Source organism: Eublepharis macularius, chromosome 2 (genome assembly GCF_028583425.1).
Source record: "Eublepharis macularius isolate TG4126 chromosome 2, MPM_Emac_v1.0, whole genome shotgun sequence".
NCBI classification, from domain to species: Eukaryota; Metazoa; Chordata; class Lepidosauria; order Squamata; family Eublepharidae; genus Eublepharis; species Eublepharis macularius.
Genome location: NC_072791.1, coordinates 52,760,320 through 52,778,412, shown reverse-complemented (window position 1 = coordinate 52,778,412; position 18,093 = coordinate 52,760,320). Strand labels below are relative to the sequence as shown.

Here is an 18,093-nt window from a genome sequence, read left to right as displayed (position 1 = left end):
GCCAGGCGCTCGGAGGGGGAGCGCGATGGTGGCCCAAGCGAGAGCCTGGGCGCTGCGAACCGCACGCTTCTTCGGAGGCGGGGTAGGGACGAGGCCAGCCCTGCTGTGGCTCTCTCCAGCCTGGGGAGGAGCAGCGAACTCGCGTTTGTCCGGACGCTTTCGGGTAAGTGACGAGCGGAGAGCCCTGTTTCGTCTGGAACCTTTGTGGATGGAAGGGACAGAGGAGGAGGAAACACTTTTAGAGGGGCAGGAAGAAGCGGCGCCTATTGGCTGTTTACGCTCGGTGTCCTTGTGGCCGAGGGTAGCAGTTTCTATGGTCCGTGCATTCTTTTTGTAGCCGGGCTTCGTTGGGATTGTGCTTGGTCAGTGCCCGAGCAAGAAACGGGACACGCCCCCAGTTAATAAGTCACCATTAGCAATGCTATACACAGGGATCATCATTTATCCTCATGACAACCAACCCTGTGAGGCAGTCTGTGCCGACTCTCCTGGCTGACTGTGAATTGAACCCAGATTTTCATAGCCGCCGACTCATGCTGTAATCAGCTCTCTGAAATTCCTTTGTCTCCTTGAGACAATCACCATCTTGGCCGTGCTTCAGAACACTTTTGGAAGTTATGTTGAAATGTTTCCTTACTGTAACAATTACCAAAAAAAGCTTCTAGATAGAGTGGCAAGTCTCGTTTGGAAATTCCTGGAGATTTGGGAGTGGAGCCTGGGGAAGTCAGATTTGAGGAAAGGAAGGACTTCAGCAGATAATACTGTAGAGTTTGACCTTCAAAGCAGCTTTTTTCTCCAGGGGAGCTAGTTCGGAAGTAAATTAAAAAGTGGGGAGATCTTTAGGCTTCACCTGGAGGTTGGCAACCCTGCTTGAGCAGTATTTAGATCTTAGCTATTTGACATAATATTTTAATCTACTTGCATTCGCATGCACTTAATCTTTTTTGTGGGGAAGGGGGAACTTTCCCCCCAATGCACTGTTTATAGAATCCCGCACTTATGTTTTGGTTTGTTACGTCTTGTTTGTCTTGTGGATATGGTATTCTTTCAATTCTCTTTTAATTTTTTAAATTAAATCTATATAGCCCTCACCTACATACTGATAAACAGTCACTAATTGTACTCTATACTGAAATGCACAGATGAGAGACAAAGCCAGCACACACTATGGTAGGTGAGAGCACCAGTAAAAGTTATTGTTTTGGGGAAATAGCCATGTCAGTCTCTCCAGTGGGGTGTGTCCTTATCCTTATGAATCAGTATCTAAATATATGGTTGTATTGTGAACTAAGCTTTGTCTTCTGGTATAAATATTGAAAACAGAGGATTTAAACTGGCAGGTTTCCTGGGTGGCCAAATTTAGTAATGGTGAACATAAAAAGATTGATATACTTTCTGGTTTTATCTAGTGGATGCTTCTTAGATTACATTGCTGACATGCTTGATTTACAAAAAGTGATACTACATGCAAGGTCAAGATAGTTTTCTGTAACCTTAGCAAAACTCAATTGTGTAATGTCTTATATTGCTGTAACTTAGGTTCTTTGATCAGTTTTTATAAATAACCACAAAACAGTGCATTAATAACAGCTTAAATGATCTTTTTTTAAAGTCATCCAATGTGAATGATGTTCTCCTAAAAGAAAAACGTGACAAAATCATGTCTAAAGGATTACCAAAACAAAAGCCAATTGAAGGAGTTAAGCAAGTATTGGTGGTAGCTTCTGGAAAAGGGGGTGTTGGAAAGTCAACAACTGCAGGTAAGTCTTCTGAAGTGATTCGGTATGTTGTTCCTGTTTTGCCTGTAGACTATTAGCTAGCATACACTTAATTCTGTTTTGTACAGTTGCATGACAGTGACTATGTCTGTAGGGTGAATTAAAATGAGCACAACTCTTTAAAAATACAGTGTTTTTTTCCTACATCTCATCTGCTTATTAGTAAATATGCTGTTTTAGCAATATCAGCTTGAACCTGGCATAGTTCGGTATGGCTTTTGGATCATATATACAAATCTGAGGCTGAATTGAGTTAAAGAGGCTGCATTCCTAATACTTTTCTTGAGTGAATCCTTTTGAATAAAATGGCTTACTTCAAAGCAGAAGTGTTTAGGCTTGATCCCAGAGATATTCTGAGAAAAGATCTTATTCTGTTGATTTAAATGGGTCCACAAATGTTCAAAACTGTCAATATTTGCTTTATTATACAAACAAAATGTTTGAATCAAAAGTTGTTTTTTCCTGTTTAGACAACATAAAATTAGAAGGATAGGATAAAACTGAAAATTAGAGTGTAACCCAAAACAGAATGACAAAATCCATTAATTTCAGTGGATTTAGAAAACTGTCACTTTTCTGTGGTCACTTAAAGTGAAAATTATTTGGCGTACATATTTCCATACAAACTTATATTTTTGTGTTGACATCTTTGTAACACCATCTTTTGAATAAAAGATCACCATCTATTCATTTCACTGCAATGGATAAGCTAGGTACAGTAATTACTGTTTATCAATATCCATGCTCCTGCTCATTTGCTAGGGTTGTTTCTCAGTGAACAAAAAGGCTGTACCAATTGTGTACTCAGATAACATAATAAAGATGCAGTTTAAATATAGGTTCTCTTTCATGAACTGGTACACTGGGATAGTAGTCATAAAATACTGTGGGTGTATAAACATATACAAACACACATGATACATTAGACTTGTACATTTCTTTTGTTATTAAATACAAACATGGGCTTTTTCATAAATAGTGGGGTTTTTGTGATCTTGAAACAAAAAACTCACATGATATTCTTTTGATTTTTTCCCCCTTTCTTTTGTTACTGCAGCCTCACCCATCTCTTTTGGGTTACTTTGCCACTTAGATTACGAATATGTATGAGGTATTCTAATCCTGAAGGATACGGAGCAGGACTTTGCTTTCTGCTGTGCTGTGAATGTCTGCCCTGCTGCGCCAAATATCCCCTTGCAGTCTACACTCTCCTACTTTCCTGCTGTTGTCCATACCTCACCCCTTATCCAAGCAAATCTGCCCGAATGTCATGATATATGATACTGACATATGTATGATGTTGATTCTGATTTCTGAGCTTGGATCTTAACAATAAATACATACATACATACAACAGAAGTAGTTGTTACAGAAGTTACATACCAGAATAAAATTAAACCAGAACAAAATCAAACAGATTGTGAGACTTTAAGTAAATATCTAGGAAAAGACAGACAAATTATGGCTAAATTTAATCCTTCCTTTTATCACCACAATTGTTGAATCACTATAGTAGCTGAGTCACACACACTTGGTAATAGCTAAGACCAATTACTCTAATTGGCTACAGCAGGAAACTAGAGAACCGACCAGAGGTTTAGGGATTTATTTAAGGATACTTTGCAAGCAGCACAGCTGTGCAGCAAAGGAACACCAGTTTTTTTAAAAAGGGATCAAGAAGAAAGCCAAGGAATTAGAGACCAGTTAGCTAACATCTGTTCCAGAAAAAGTAGTGGGAAGAGTATTACAGATAGAAGCATTACTCAGGTATATAGAAAGACAGTCCCTTCTGAGAATGAATCAGCATGGTTTCTACAAAAAGAAATCCAACAGTCGGTATTGTAATGTCCTAGATAGATCTATGCTATGGCTGCATTTAGAGTACAGTATGCTGTTCTGGTTACCCCATCTCAAAAAGCTTAGAGTTTGAAAAGATGCAGACAAGAATAATCAGAATTATCATGGAAGTAAAGCATCTTCAGAAAAATAAAGGGCTTGGAAATTTCCTCCCCCTAAACTTAAAAAGCCAATTAAGGGTTCATGTCAAAGTTTCATACAAAATACCATACAGGATACAGAAAGTAGATTGTGAGAATGTTCCCTCCCTTCTCATAAAACCACATCTCAAAGTCACATAATGACATTGATGGGCAGTAAATACAGGACAGGAAAGACGAAGTACTAATTCACACAAATGCATAATTAAGGAATTCACTGCCCCAAGATGAAGTTATGGCCATTAGCTTCTGCAGCTTTAAAAGGCACTAGATGAATTCATGGCAGAGAGATTTATCAGTAGCTATCAGTCCAGATGTAAATATTGTATGCCATCCTTGATCTGAAATTTCAAAATGAAAGAACTTACCTCATTTTTTATAATTATCTGAGTTGGTTTTCAGGTATGATAGGATCCTATTATTACATAATTGGTTAGAGTGCTTAAAGCATTGCAAAGCAAAGCATACCTTCTAAGATGTTATTTATCATGTTCGGTTAAACTTGAGTAACTTTTAAATTCTAGTCAGGGCCAGATCTAGGGTTGCCAGCGCCCAGCGTTGCAAGTCCGGACTTGTGTGCGCGCAGAGCGTGTGCGCTCCTGGCACTGTGTGATGACATCACTTCTGTGATGTCATCACCCACTGCGGAGCACACCGCCCCGCGCAGCAAGCCAGCTGCCCCGGCACACCGCAGAGCTGGCGGTGGCAGCGCAGGTGGCTGGGAGGCCGCCCGTGCCATTCGCCTGCCCTGCTGAGGGGGCGGCCGGCTTGCCACGGGCCCCCTATCCTGCGGGGCAGGTGAATGGCGCGGGCAGCCTCCCAGCCATCCGCACTGCTGCCGCCAGCTCCACAGTGCGCCGGGGCAGCCGGCTTGCCACATGGGTGGCACACTGATGGGGCGGCAGCCTTGCCACGCTCCCCCTGCTCTTGCAGTAGGCGAATGGTGCGGGTGGGCTCCCACTGCCCTCTGCTCAGCCACCTGCGTGCTCCTGGGGGCTGGCAGCTGCGCCTGGTGCCCCCTTTGGGGGGCAGACTACCCCACCCCCTGTCAATCTGGCCCTGATTGTAGTTCAGCCATTGTTTTTTTCATACACTTGTATGATATAAATAACTGTAGGATTCTGTTCAGTTAATTCTAAACCCTCGTTTTCTTTTACAGTAAATATAGCTCTTGCATTGGCAGCTAATGATTCAGTAAGTAGATATAATTATTATTTTAATATTTATAAACATTTCAATGATTGGCTTGTAATGGCAGAATGTACTGTGATAGGTTAACTTTAATTGGATAAATTCTGGTGATAAAGATGAGAATAGCTAACCAATTCTTCCAGGATTCTTGCCAAATAACAGTGTTACTAAATTCTGTGGTGATGGGGAAAGTATTCTATCCAAAGTATATGTGTAAATGGTTTCAGTGATGTAATATGTATCACAAGTTTTGTGATATATAAAAAAGGCTCACAACTGCATTGTGATTATCCATGTAACAAATGTATTTGTTGCCATTTTAGGGCAGAGCTTTCAGGCCCCTGTAGAAATGCTTACTAGCCCTTTTCTGTATGTATAATTTCTCCAAATATAGTTGAGAAAGATGGCTGCACTATAATATATGATAATCCTTAGTATTTACATAGTGCATTTTATGCATTTGAAGGGTTTCACAAATAATCCTGACAACGACAACCCTGCAAGGCATTGTTGAAATTGTATATTATTCCATGGAGTTCTGAGACTGAGAAATATTGGCTTGTCCAAGACCACCTAGAAAGTTTGTGACAGATATGATATTTGAACAATGAGCTTCATGGCTCATAGATCAGTCTCATAGCCAGTAGACTGTGGGAATGGATTGGAACATTTCTAGCGGGCCTCTCCTCTGACAGCTACTAGCAGCCAGGAGCAATTAGAGCTGAGCCCCAGTAGTTTTGCCAGTGTTGTGGGGACCACTTGGTGCAAGTGCAATTCGGTATTTGGGAAGAAAGCCAGCTTTCCCTAATCAAATCCGATAATTGGGATCTGATCTGGGAACTTGTGGCTTCAGCCTCTCCTGGCTCCTTCCTGGGCTTCTGTTTTTTTTCAAAAAGGGGAGGAGGTGGAGGAAGGGAGGGAGTAATGAGTGTCCTATCTGTGCAAGAGCTCTCCCTGTCTCTCGAGCTTGTGTGACACTGGTTCTGTTGCAAATGTCCCTTGCATAAGTTTGGTTTGGGTGGAATTAGCTGTTTTGACATGATTCTCTGGATTAGTCCCTTTGGTTTACATGGGGGGGGGGTGTCAGCCATTCCCTTGATTCAGTTTGGTTCTGTTGGACTTCACTTCCATTTCAGAGTGTGCCTTTGGCCACTGGCAGTCTTGCCCTCGTGTGTTTCTATCTGATAGCCTGCCTGGAAATGTTTCTTCCATAAGAAGCAATGGAGAGTGGCTGAGGGCATCTTGTTCAGGGGCCCATAGAATTGGACCTAGTGGTCCAATCTTCCTGAAACTTAATTGGTCTTTAGAGGACAGTCAAGAGTAAGTTCCCTGCAAGTTTGGTGGATTTTTCTTGAAAAATGCCCCAGCCCCCTCCCCCAGGTAGCCCACAGATAGTTTTCCCCATAGGGAATAAAGGCCAAATAAATCTGAGATTCTCTGGTGAGTCTTTAAAAAATCCTGGATTTTTTTGAGATCCCCGAAACCTAAATCTGGATTTTCTGGGGTTTTTTTTGGGGGGGGGTGCATACCCCTACCACTCGGCTTGAACCCAGCAGGTGGTGCCAACGATGTGTGTCAGGTCTCTTGATACCTCTTTCACTGCCGCCACCAGTTGGAGGCAGTGCAGAAGGAGGCAACTGGTGAATCAATATCCATTTTTGGCTCTTCTGACCAGATCTGAGCTGAGTAGCCACTGCAGTGATGGCTTGTAGCACTGCACAGGCCACTCAGCATAGCTTCTTTTCAGGCCAATTTAACTTCCCAGTCTTACTCCTGTAAGCTATGTTAGCTAAGGCTATATAATGAATACAGAATAAGTGCATTATAGTGATCCAAGTTGTCATACTTCCTTTTGCTAACATTTGGTAACTATAACAAAACCTGTGTGAGTGTGTTTAGATTTTAATAAAATTGTTCCAGTACTTTCAGCAAATAGGCTGAAGCTGATACCAGGTTCAAGTGTACCTCATGGATTTAACAGATTGGTTGAGAACTCCAGTAAAAAGTTCTGATTTGCTGATAATCCATCCAGTTTGCAGGAAATAAAATGTGGAGAAATAGTTTTGGAGTAGCAGATGTGGCATTAATGTTTTATAGAGAAATACATTTTTAAAATCTGTGTATTTGAATTAATTGCATGATTGACACTAATGGGAGTCACCTGGCAAATCCTCAAAAAAATTCAGAGATAAAACATTTCATAATTAATGTCTGATAATATTGCAGAGGGTTCACAATAAGCATAAAAAGAAGATCCAGCACTGTGGCAAAGAATCTTCTTGGTTAATGGTAATACTTCTGCTTTTGTGCCCTTAAGATGAATGCAACTTCCAGAGTCTGTTGTTCCTCAGTTTATTTTTTACTTCATTAAAACAGTATTTTGAAAACATGTAGCCACGTAATGTTTTCTAAGTACTACTTTTTAGCAACTGAATTTTTATTCCACTCTTTCTCCAAGACTAGGATCTTGGGAGACCAGGGTTAGATTCCCCACTCTGCCATGGAGGCTCAACTGGGTGACCTCGGGCTAGTCACACACTCTCAGACTAAACCTACCTCACAGGATTGTTGTTGTGAGGATAAAATGGAGGAGGGAAGAATGATGTAAGCCACTTTGGGCCTCATTGTGTAGAAAGGTGGAGTATAAATAAAATAAAATAAACAAAATAAAATCCTGTGAGGCGCTGACACATTCCCGAACACAGAGTTTTTCTGTTGAAACAGCATTTCCATTTTGCATAAGATAGGGCAGTAATTTCTCCCTCCCCCTCACAGAAGACAGGGCAGTAACCCACCCACCCCGCAGACCACTTTTTTGCTTCTTCTGCTGTTTCTGAGGGTCAGCTGATACTCAGGAACAAAATTTGGTGGGCTTAGTGGGAGAGTACGGTTCCCCTGGTCATAGTTTGACAAACCACTAAAACATATTGACTCAGTTATTTATCTTGTAGATATATTTGGGGGGGAAACATTATGAGAGCATTTTGGCTAAGGGTACGGAGAACAATTCTTAGGTCAAAGCTTATTTCTGCCACTAACTGCCAGATGATGGTAAAGATTCCGTTTTTTCTCAGCCGTCACCCCCCAGCAATATGGGAATAACACTAGCCTGCGTTGCTGGGTACATTGTAAGGATTATTGTGGTCTTATATGTGACGTGCTTTAAACACTTGTAGTGTGCAAATGATAAATATTGCAGTGTTTTAGTTATAATGTATAAGAATTTAATGACTTCGAAAACAAACGATTTGGTATTACAGTTGGACTTCAGCAGGTGTCTTAATTGTATTTTAAGATCATATATAAAGTAAATTGTGGTTCTGAAGTAGCCTTGAAAAATGGTATGATTCCTATTTAGAAAAGTGTGGACTGCCACGACCTCTGTGCCCTCTGTTCGCCCTTCTGCTGCCCTGCTAGACGCACAGGGATGGTTTACCTAGGTTTCAGAATGGGTGAGAGAGGTGTTTACTGCTCCTGGTTCTTCCTCTTGCCCCGGGGTTGTGGCTGTCAGCTCTCACTGTAGCCATGCCCTGTCTCTTCCTCCCTGGCCTGTTAGGGGAGCCTCCCTTTTGTAGCACTATACTCTGCCCACCTCCCTTGCACAGCCAATCAATACACTGTTGTTCGTTCCTCTTTCCCTGGACTGGGTCACTGAGGGTCAGCCAATGGGCTTGCTCCTGCCCTCCTCCTGCTTTCCCCAGCTGCTGGCCATTGGGCTCTGCGTTTCCACCACACCCTGTCTCATTGTTGCTCCAGTGCCTCCTAGCTGGCCCTCCGGTTAGAGTGTCCTCAGCCTGATACAGGCAGTTGGGGCCTCATTGCTTGCGCAGCTGGGGGAACTCCCAGCCATGTCGCTATAAGCTTGGTGCTGCTGACCTCCGCCTGTGTTGGTGAACCTGGGCAGGCTGCTTTTGCTTGCCCCTTTGTGTCCCAGTCACAAAGTTAGGGATTCTGGATTTGTTCAGTATTTGTAATGGATTTTCTTCATTAGACAGGGGAAGCCATTTCTGAATGTATCGGAGTGAGGAGGTGAGTTTCAATTTGGCTTCAAAAGACTTGTGGTACTAGCTCTAATTAAAGAAGAAAAGAGTGTTGGTAGCTGTGAATCTGAGGAAGAGTCCAGAATCTAAAATACTTGGTTTCTTAGCACTGGGAGATCTATTCCAAACTAAGCAAGTTCTGAATAGCACTTGTCAGTAACTTATCCTGTTACACATGGTGTGGCTTGAGCCCTGTGCAAGTGGCTGCAGTCAGGATACCCAAAATGTGTGGAATAGATAGCTGGGTTGTAGTTCCAAGTGTCACCCTATGTCCTTGACAATAACAACAACAATAACATTCAATTTATATACCGCCATTCAGGACAAATTAACACCCACTCAGAGTGGTTTACAAAGTATGTTATTATTCCCACAACAATCACCCTGTGTGGAGGGTGGGGCTGAGAGAGCTCTGAAGGAGCTGTGACTGACCAAGGTCACCCAGCTGGCTTCAAGCAGAGGAGTGGGGAATCAAACCCTGTTCTCCAGATTAGAGTCCCGCTGCTCTTAACCACTACACCAAACTGGCTCTCCTTACATGCAGGCACTACGTGTGAACATGTTGTATTTTGCCAGGTCTCATGTCATGGATTCAAGCTTGCGTACAGAATACTTCTGTGCACAAGGCATGTGGTCTGTGCCTGGAGGCTGTGAGCATGGCCTGCCACAACATCCCTGCTGTCCACTAAACAGGCTTGGTGTACCCTGATAGCATTTGTTTGCTCAGGGTTTTTTGAAAGAGATTATCGGGATTCTGGCAAAGACGCCAGATTGTTCCTAGTTAATGGAAAGACCTTGTAGCTCTTTCTTAGTAGCAGATGTGGGCCGACTGCTGTATTTGCACAGTTTCACAAAATACTGTTGTAAACGAGCATTGCAGGGCTGTTATAGTGTGAGACAGCATGCTGCTAGTTAGCATTGGGGAAGCACCTATTCTGTCATTGATTGGGAAATTGTATATGTTACTCGTACTTTACAAGTTTTTTGGGTTATAAGTGTAGTCTGTACCTAGAAAATGGAGTTTGTCTGAATTGGGTGTGTATGTAAAGACACAAAAAAGGCTGTAATGATCTTATAACAACTTATTTTTTATCTTTCGTTTATATGTCCACTGTGCCCTTAAGGAAAATCCAGATTGTAACTTTTTGTGCTCTTGTTGAGAAATTGTGTGCTGAGCCAGAAACATTAGAGACTTGCAAAAGGAGGGCTGTATCCTTTGCTCAGCAAATGATGGCCTCTTCCTCTGGAGCAAGGAGATTTCTTCCAATGCAAGACACTCTTGAGCAGAGTGTGAAAGTGGAATGCAACTCAGATCTTTCCCAGCCTCCATGGTGCTATGTTGGCCAGGTGAGTTTCCCAGCTAACAGAGAAATCCATGGATTTATCAGTCTCCTTTTAAAGAGCTGCCCACTGCTTTCCCAACAGCTTTTTAGCAGCAGCATGCCACAGCTCCAGTGGAAGTAGAGTCCAGGATGGTTCTCCGTCTCTCTCAATGGGATTTCCCCTTGCAAGATGCTGGTAGCTGACACAGAGCATGCTGTAGGGCGTTGCCTTCAGAGGGGCCCAGGAAGATGGCTGATAAAGAGGTGCCTTACGTCTCTCTCTGCGTGGTGCTGGAGATGACCAGGAGATAGGAGGAGGAGCAAGGTAAAGGAGAGCTCCTTCCCTTCTCCTCTCTGAGGCCTTGTAGGCTCCCGTGGGAGTCAAGCCCAGGCCTGCATACCCTCACACTAGCCTATGCTAGTCCCATGGTTGATGGACTATGGGTACAGCTCTGCAGGTGCTGGTGTGTGTGGATTGCAGGATGATGCACCTCGCTAAATGTGGCTGCCTCTTACTGTGGAGTTAATATTTTAGCCAATGGAAGATTCTGCATAAGTCGCAAATGAAAAGGTCAAGCCGTGTCAAGTATTGCTTTAAACAAATGGAGCATTTGGACCAGTCTTGGGTCACCAGGTCTGTAGCAACTTCGAGCTCTCAAGTAGTAATGGCTGGCTTAGTTAATTAGTGGCAAGAATGTACACTCTTTTGACACAGTGTGGAGATTCTAAATCTTTGCTGCTTTTTCCTTGAAGGTGACAGGCCTTTCCCTGGTGTCCTTTTTCTTAATTGCCTGTTTAGTTTTGGCAGAAGAGTGTCCTTAATTCCATTGAGATGACTGTAGCCAATTCCACTCCCACAGGAGCCCTATGAGGAACTTTTGATTCTTCTGCCAGACTCATTCATGCTAGGGTGACTGTTTATGAAAGCTGCATGGCCACAGACAATTTATTGTAGTAGAAACAACGCAAATTAATAGAAACCAGCCATAATAGGATTGAGATTGCTTGTTTATGAACACAGTATTTTCGTGAGCAAACACCAGCTGTGCGTGACTAAGGATGGCACAGATCCAGTTGAGAGATTGTGCTTCTGCTTTCACTGTGTGGGGGAAATCTCTGTATTCAACTTGCTTTAGAACTTCCTTCTTATCAAAGGTTTTGATACAGTCCCACGTGGGCAAGAGAGCCGCACCCTTGTAGTTTTTGACAGGATGCTTTATGTCTGCTTGAATTTCCAGTTGGATAACTGGGATGAAGAACCTCCTGTGTGCATGGAAGCACACCATTTTGGGAGATGATGGGAACATCAAGGAGCAAAAGACAATAATGTAGGAGCATAGCTTTGTGTCAGCGGATGAAGAAATTACTGTGGGTATGCCTGAATTCTCCCTGGAAGCTAAAATGACAAAAGTGAGGCTATCATACTTTGGTCACATCGTGAGAAGCTAAGACTCTCTGGAAAAGTCAATAATGCCAGGAAAAGTTGGGATTCGGTTTCGTTTTCTCAGCCATGCCGGACGCTCCTCTCGGCTGGTCCGGGAGGAAACGACTGGGCACCCTGACCGGGCGGCTGAGCCGCAAGGATTAGCCCCCAGGACTCCCAGGGAGGGAGCCAGGGTCCGGGACGCGGCGGGAAGAACTCCCCGAAATCAATGCGGGGGGGGGGAATTGCCCGTTTGTCCCTATGGAGGCCGGCAGACGTGCGCGGCGCCTCGAGTGCCGCCAGGCAACGAGAAACGGCAAATAAAAGAAACAGGCGGAAGCCCGTAAACAAGCGAATCCCTTCTGTTCTACAAGCGTTTGTGAAGGAGAGGTTGATCTGAAGAAGACTCGTTCTACCCCTTCGTTGAGTTCCAGAATTTTGTTGGCGCCCCCCCCCCCCAAATGGCAGCAAAGAAGCAAAGTCCCGCTCTCGGTAAGTCAATCTCGGCTACCTTGAAGGGGGAGTCGCTCGAAGAGTTGGTGCGCAGGGCGGTGGTGGAAGCCATAAAACCCTTTGTTGACAAGCTGAACGAAACTGATCAAAGGGTGGGCTTAATTGAAAGCGAAGTGAAAACCATTAAGGCAGCAGCGGGGGGGGCAGAGAAGTCTGCTCTGGAAAGTGCGTCACTTGTGAAGGCTACAAAAAAGGAGCTGAAGCTGGTTGAGAACCAGCTGATCGGGCTACAGATGGAACGAACGCAGACAATTTTGCGTCTCCAAAACGTGAAAGAGGAGGAAAAAGAGGATCTGTGGGATGTGGTCTCGGAACTATTGGCGATACCCGCGAGGACGACTAAAGAAGAGGTTAAAAGCGCCATTTTGGAGGTCCGTCGGGCTTCTTCAAAATATGCAACAAAGCGACAGTTGCCTCGTGAGATCATTATTGACTTTTCATTTAAAAAGATTCGGGACACCATCCTATATAACTCATACAATGCGGATTTGGACTTTATGGGTTTGAAAGTCAAGATTTTGAAGGACGTTCCATTTCTAGTCCGGAAACGGCGTTTTAAATATAAAAAGTTTGCAGCTCTTCTGAGGGACCATGGAATAAAGTACAAATGGTTATTCCCGGAAGGAATATGGTTCAGATATAAAGATCAGGCCTATAAGATATTATCAGAAGATCAACTAAAGGATTTTGAGAATAAAAACCTAGAACTCTGCTGCACCGAGAACGAAGAAAAGGAGGAGCCGGAGGGGGGGGGAGGAGGAGAGCACCGCAACAGCGGTTGCACAGAGAGAACTGCGTCCGGGACCTAGAAGGGGGAGGAAAGTTTAATCAGAATTTGAAATGTTTATTCTCTGTATGATTAACCACTCCATCATTATCCTATGGAGCTATTTTTGTATTATGACAGTATGAAGGGAAACATTGAAGTGTAGTGTTTAGTGTTTGTAGTTCATTCCCCCCCCTTTTTCTTTTTTTCTTTTTCCACCCCCCTTTGTCCCTTCCCTCTCCCCTTTCCTTGTGATAGTCTTGTGTAGTGCTGTGTAGTGTTTTGTAGTTATGAAAAATAAAAAAATTTATAAAAAAAAATAATGCCAGGAAAAGTTGAAGAGGCAGTAAGAAAAGACGAAGACCCAGAACAAGATGGCTTGACTCAATAAAAGAAGCCACATTCTCCAGTTTGCAAGATCTGAGCAAGTTTGTTAATAATAGGATGTTTTGGAGGTCATTCATTCATAGGGTTGCCATAAGTTGGAGACCGCTTGATGGCACATAACACACATACGCATGTGGGTAGGACTAGCTACTGGTTATATATGAGTTATATGTAAGGCAAAGGATGGTAATCTATTTACCACAGACCTACATACAAAGCTAATTTGCATATTTGTGTGCTGTTAGTGTAATCTGTAGTTAATTCACACAGAGCTGGCAGATATCGATTTACGTTTCGTGGGCATACAGCTTTTATCTTGAATGAAGAAATCCAGAGTTGGCTTTTGGAAAAACTGAGAATTTAAAACAACAGAAATTGAGAACATTCCCTATCACCATTCCAGAGCTTAGTCCAAAAGCTCCCTTCCCCTACCTCATTAAGCTAAATTTAATTACAGTGAGAGCCAGTAGTTAGTGTCAAATTAGGACCTGGATTCAAAACCTTATTTGGCCATGAAACTCAATAGATCACCTTGGTCCAGTTTCTGTTTCACAACTTAACCTTCCTCACAGGGTGGTTGTGTGGAGCAAATGTAAGTGGAAGTAAATCATATAACTTGCAAGTCAGTGGTAGAACATCTGCTTTGAATGTTGAGTGTCCCAGGTTCAGTTCCTGGCCTCTCCAATTAAAAGGATCAGGTAGTAAGTGAAATGAATGACAAATGCTGTGATGAATAGAGAGGCAGCCTGCAGAGACAGTTCAGGTTAACAATCCAAATTCTACTTTTCTCTCACTGTGGACCTGGTAATGATATCATGAAATAAAAAGGATAAAGAAAAAACGAGAACACCATGCCCTCTTATTAATGTTAGAATCTATCTTAATAACGTAAAATGGGAACAGAGTAAATGAATGACAATTAGATTTTAAAGAGTTTACACTTGTATATATTGTAACTTTACCTTGGTTTTTTAAATCTTATTGTATTATTTTTTACTTTGTGACCCCCTCTGGAAAGAAGGTGCTTGAACAGATGGGGCATTGACCCCAAAATGTGCTCAGAGGCCACCAGGTGGGATCTTGCCAAGGGCCCACTAGGAATATGCCCTTTTCTGAAATATGCACAGTATATAAAAAAAAGACCTTGTCATTCTTACCGAAAAGCTTAAAACTGTATAAAGACAGAGACAAAAATATGTCCCAGTGTCCGTTTCAGACTATTTTTCATTGTTAAAAATTAGTCTGTAAACCAGTACTACTGAAGTTTGAGCACAAAGTAGGCAGTTCTCCAAATATTTATCTCTCAAACAGTAATTAGGGGATAAAGCATTAGGATAACTATTTGAAGGGGTTTGATTAGCTGTGGATGCAGATAAAAGAAATGAGTCATGAATCTTCATAATCAGGTAAATTATGTGTTTTGTCTGAGAACAAAGGAGTTCAGAAATGGTGCTGAAGTCTTTGAAATCTAGTATGAAAATATGGCTTCCCGAGCTCTTAAATTGCAGCTTTCATACAGTAGACATGAAACAGCATAATCTGTCAGAGTAGCTCCAGTGGGTTTTAAATAGCTTTGTACATTATAAAGAAACATGATTTCTTAAAAACTGCTAAATGAGATACTTGCTTTGATCTGCATGGTTACTTAAATGGTACTGTTGCCCAATTGAAAATCCATCAAGAGATTTAGGGAAAGGAAGTGGTGGATTGTGAAATCATGATGTGAAATTGTGACTGTATGCAATTTTTTAAAGGCTGAAAAATGGTGTGGAAAAGGTATCACTATCCACAATTTTTTCTCCCTTCTTCTCTTTTTTATCTGTTCAAATAGGCTTGAGAAGTTTTGCAGTGGTTTAAAATCACTGTTTCATCAAAGACAATAGTAGGACAGAAACCCCCCACAAATACATACATCCATAGACATTGAAGGTTCTGCTGTTCCTGCATTTTGTGAAAGTCACTCTTCTAAATCTCTTTTGTACTTATTAGAAATATTGGTACAAAAAGAGAGATGGAACTTTGGGGCACTCTGAGTCATTTTGGTACCTGCAGCAGAAAATTAAACAACATCCCCTTGTGCATTAATAAACGGAGGCCCACCCCAGGAGAAGTCCTACAGTGCAAGCTGTGGTGTAATGAACTGTAGCTGTTTAAGGTCTTATTTTGGCCTATTCAACCGTCATGCCAATCAGCGGTTTACAAAAATTGCAGGTAGATAAACGAGCCACAGGCACTTCCTCTTTTCACTCTTGCATGTTCCTATTCCCACTTTTCCTTCTTCATTAGCATCAAAGTATTGCTTCCCTGAACACGTCTGAGAGATAAGGAAAGCACTTGAGCTAAAGCTCATTTGGTGTTATATCTGAATGGAGCCATTATATCTTATAGGTGTGAGGGATCCCAGTTGTGGTGGAGTTGAGCTACCAGGGAAAAGGCTGTTTGCCCTACTAGTTGGCAGTGTTCTTGCCATGGTGGGAATGCCAGTGACCACTGGGCCAGGAGCCAGGAACTCAGACATTGTCAGCAGAGTGAGAAGGATCAGGAGGAAAAATTATGGGGTTAAAAGAGGTAAGAAATAGGTTAAAATATGCTGGGAGAAAGAAATCTTCAATTCAGGTAAGTCACAAATCAACAATCTCTAAGGTGACAATGAACCAATGCAGGGAAGCACGGGAAAAACCACGGTTCCTTAGCTCAGTAAACTGAGGTGCCTCAACGCTTGCACTTGTGTATGTGTGTTCTTTGAGGACTGATTAATTCTTTGGACCTCGGAGCCGCTGAAGAAGCAGCTTTGAAACAAGCGGTTTAAATAGCCAACTCCTTGTTGGGCTAAGGAACCATGTTTTTTTCTGTGCTTCCCTGCATTGGGTCCGTCTGAGGAAAAAGAGAAAAACAACATGTTATTTACTTATTCATAGTCACCTTAGAGATTGTTGATTTGCGACTTACCTGCATTGAAGATTTCTTTCTCCCAGCGGTGTTTTCTGGGGACACCTGAAAGAAAAGGAGAATCTTTACCTCTAAGGAATGGACTTGACTGTATTATTGCATGGCTGCTTTTGTTTGTGAATTGTGTATCTAGAGCATTTGTATTTCTGATAGAATTGAGTGTATTTATTGCTGGAATATCAGATTTTGTGTATTTATTGCTGGAATATCAGATTTTGTATGAATTTTACAGGATTGAATATAATTATTTATGTATGCACAATGCCACTTTATGCACTTCTATGAGCTATTTTGACTTCTTAAATTTGGATATACTGGTAATACTTGAATTTATCCTTGATTGAGTGTTGGGATTGGGCCTGATAATTTCCTCATCAGAGAATGAAGACGCCATGGAGGACAAAACCATGACAGATCTTGAGGGTCCCAAAGTCCTTGGACCACCCCCCCCAGGGGCTGTCGGGGAACTTGCAGCCAGCTGTGAATGCCTGGACCAGAAGCCCAGGAGACACAGGACCAGAACTTGCAATTGCCAAGGACCCCATGATTGCCCCAGAAGGACCCTGAGAGCAGAGAAGATGGAAAGCTTTGGCAGAAGCACGGCTCAGATGGCAGAGTGCCTGAGGCCTCTCTGCTGACCATGAGGCTTCTGGAGACCTAGAACCACCATAAGGCTTTGCGGGATGCTGGGCAAGGCCAAGCTACGAGTGCCTGCAGACTCTAGGCCACAGCTGCAGTTACTTCTATAAATACCCTCCGTTCAGCTCTGGCTGTTGCAGGATCAACAGTTTTGATAGGCCTTGTCTTGCTTCTACTTGCCTCAGATCCCTGGATATCAACAGGGTAGCTTAGCAAACCCACTCAAACTTGTGGGCTTTTGACTGTAAGCGTAAATAGAAAGTGATCTGCACAGCAGTGAACAAAGGTGAATTTGGCAGCAATGAAGCAACCAGTTTCGGCAGCAGAAGCCATAAAACAGAGTTGCAAATCCTGTTCATTGTGTATCAAATCTCAGGGAAGGTGGGGGGAATTGAGCAGGATTTCCAGTGGTTAAGAGATTGGAATATAGTATCTTACATAGTCTTGACACATCAATGAAGTAAGATAGATAAATTTCAAACCAATTTGTGTGATATACGTTGAAATATAACAATGTCTAGTATACAAAGAAGAAAAGAAGATTCTGCCAGGAGCAGCAAGCTCTAGACAGACAAGACTGTAAGGAGAGTACTTTCTTAAGGACTTCCCCCTTGCTGTTGGTAGAATGCCAATCTTGGGCTGTTTCTCTAGAACTCTCCTCTACCTCTCTCAAACTAGCTATGCAGCTGTTTTCTCTACTTTCCTATCCAGTTTATCAGTTCTAATAATAAAACTTTTGCTAATTTGAAATGTTTGATGTCCTGACTGCTGCAAGGCACTCTGCCAAGAGTATGCCTATTGCAAAATCCACCTTTTCTGAGCTTTGAATTCACTTGACATTTAGCTTAAGGTTTTCCTCTCTGTCTGGAGCAGAATATAAGCAGTTCTAATTAAAACAAATTAACAATGCTACCAAAATGATGAACTATTACAGTCTTAAGTTTCAGCTAGTCACCTAGGATAGGAGAGCTGTGCTTAACAGTAAAGTATCTAGCCGCCTCTTAAACATCCAAGAGAAATAGTTCACATGGTTCCCAAGTCACTTGCTTCATGTCCAACCATGCTTATAGTTAGAAACCATTCTAAGG

At 42.5% G+C, this 18,093-nt stretch overlaps 1 protein-coding gene across 1 annotated transcript in view; it reads left to right on the top strand.

The window, feature by feature from the left end:
• NUBPL (NUBP iron-sulfur cluster assembly factor, mitochondrial) overlaps nt 1-18,093 on the top strand; it is a 101,031-nt gene continuing 82,938 nt past the window's right edge. Inside the window, exons 1-3 of the mRNA XM_054971717.1 lie at nt 1-163; nt 1,613-1,760; nt 4,935-4,969. Of these exons, the coding sequence (XP_054827692.1) occupies nt 26-163; nt 1,613-1,760; nt 4,935-4,969 (321 nt within the window). The 5' untranslated portion in view covers nt 1-25. The remainder of the gene's footprint in view (nt 164-1,612; nt 1,761-4,934; nt 4,970-18,093) is intronic.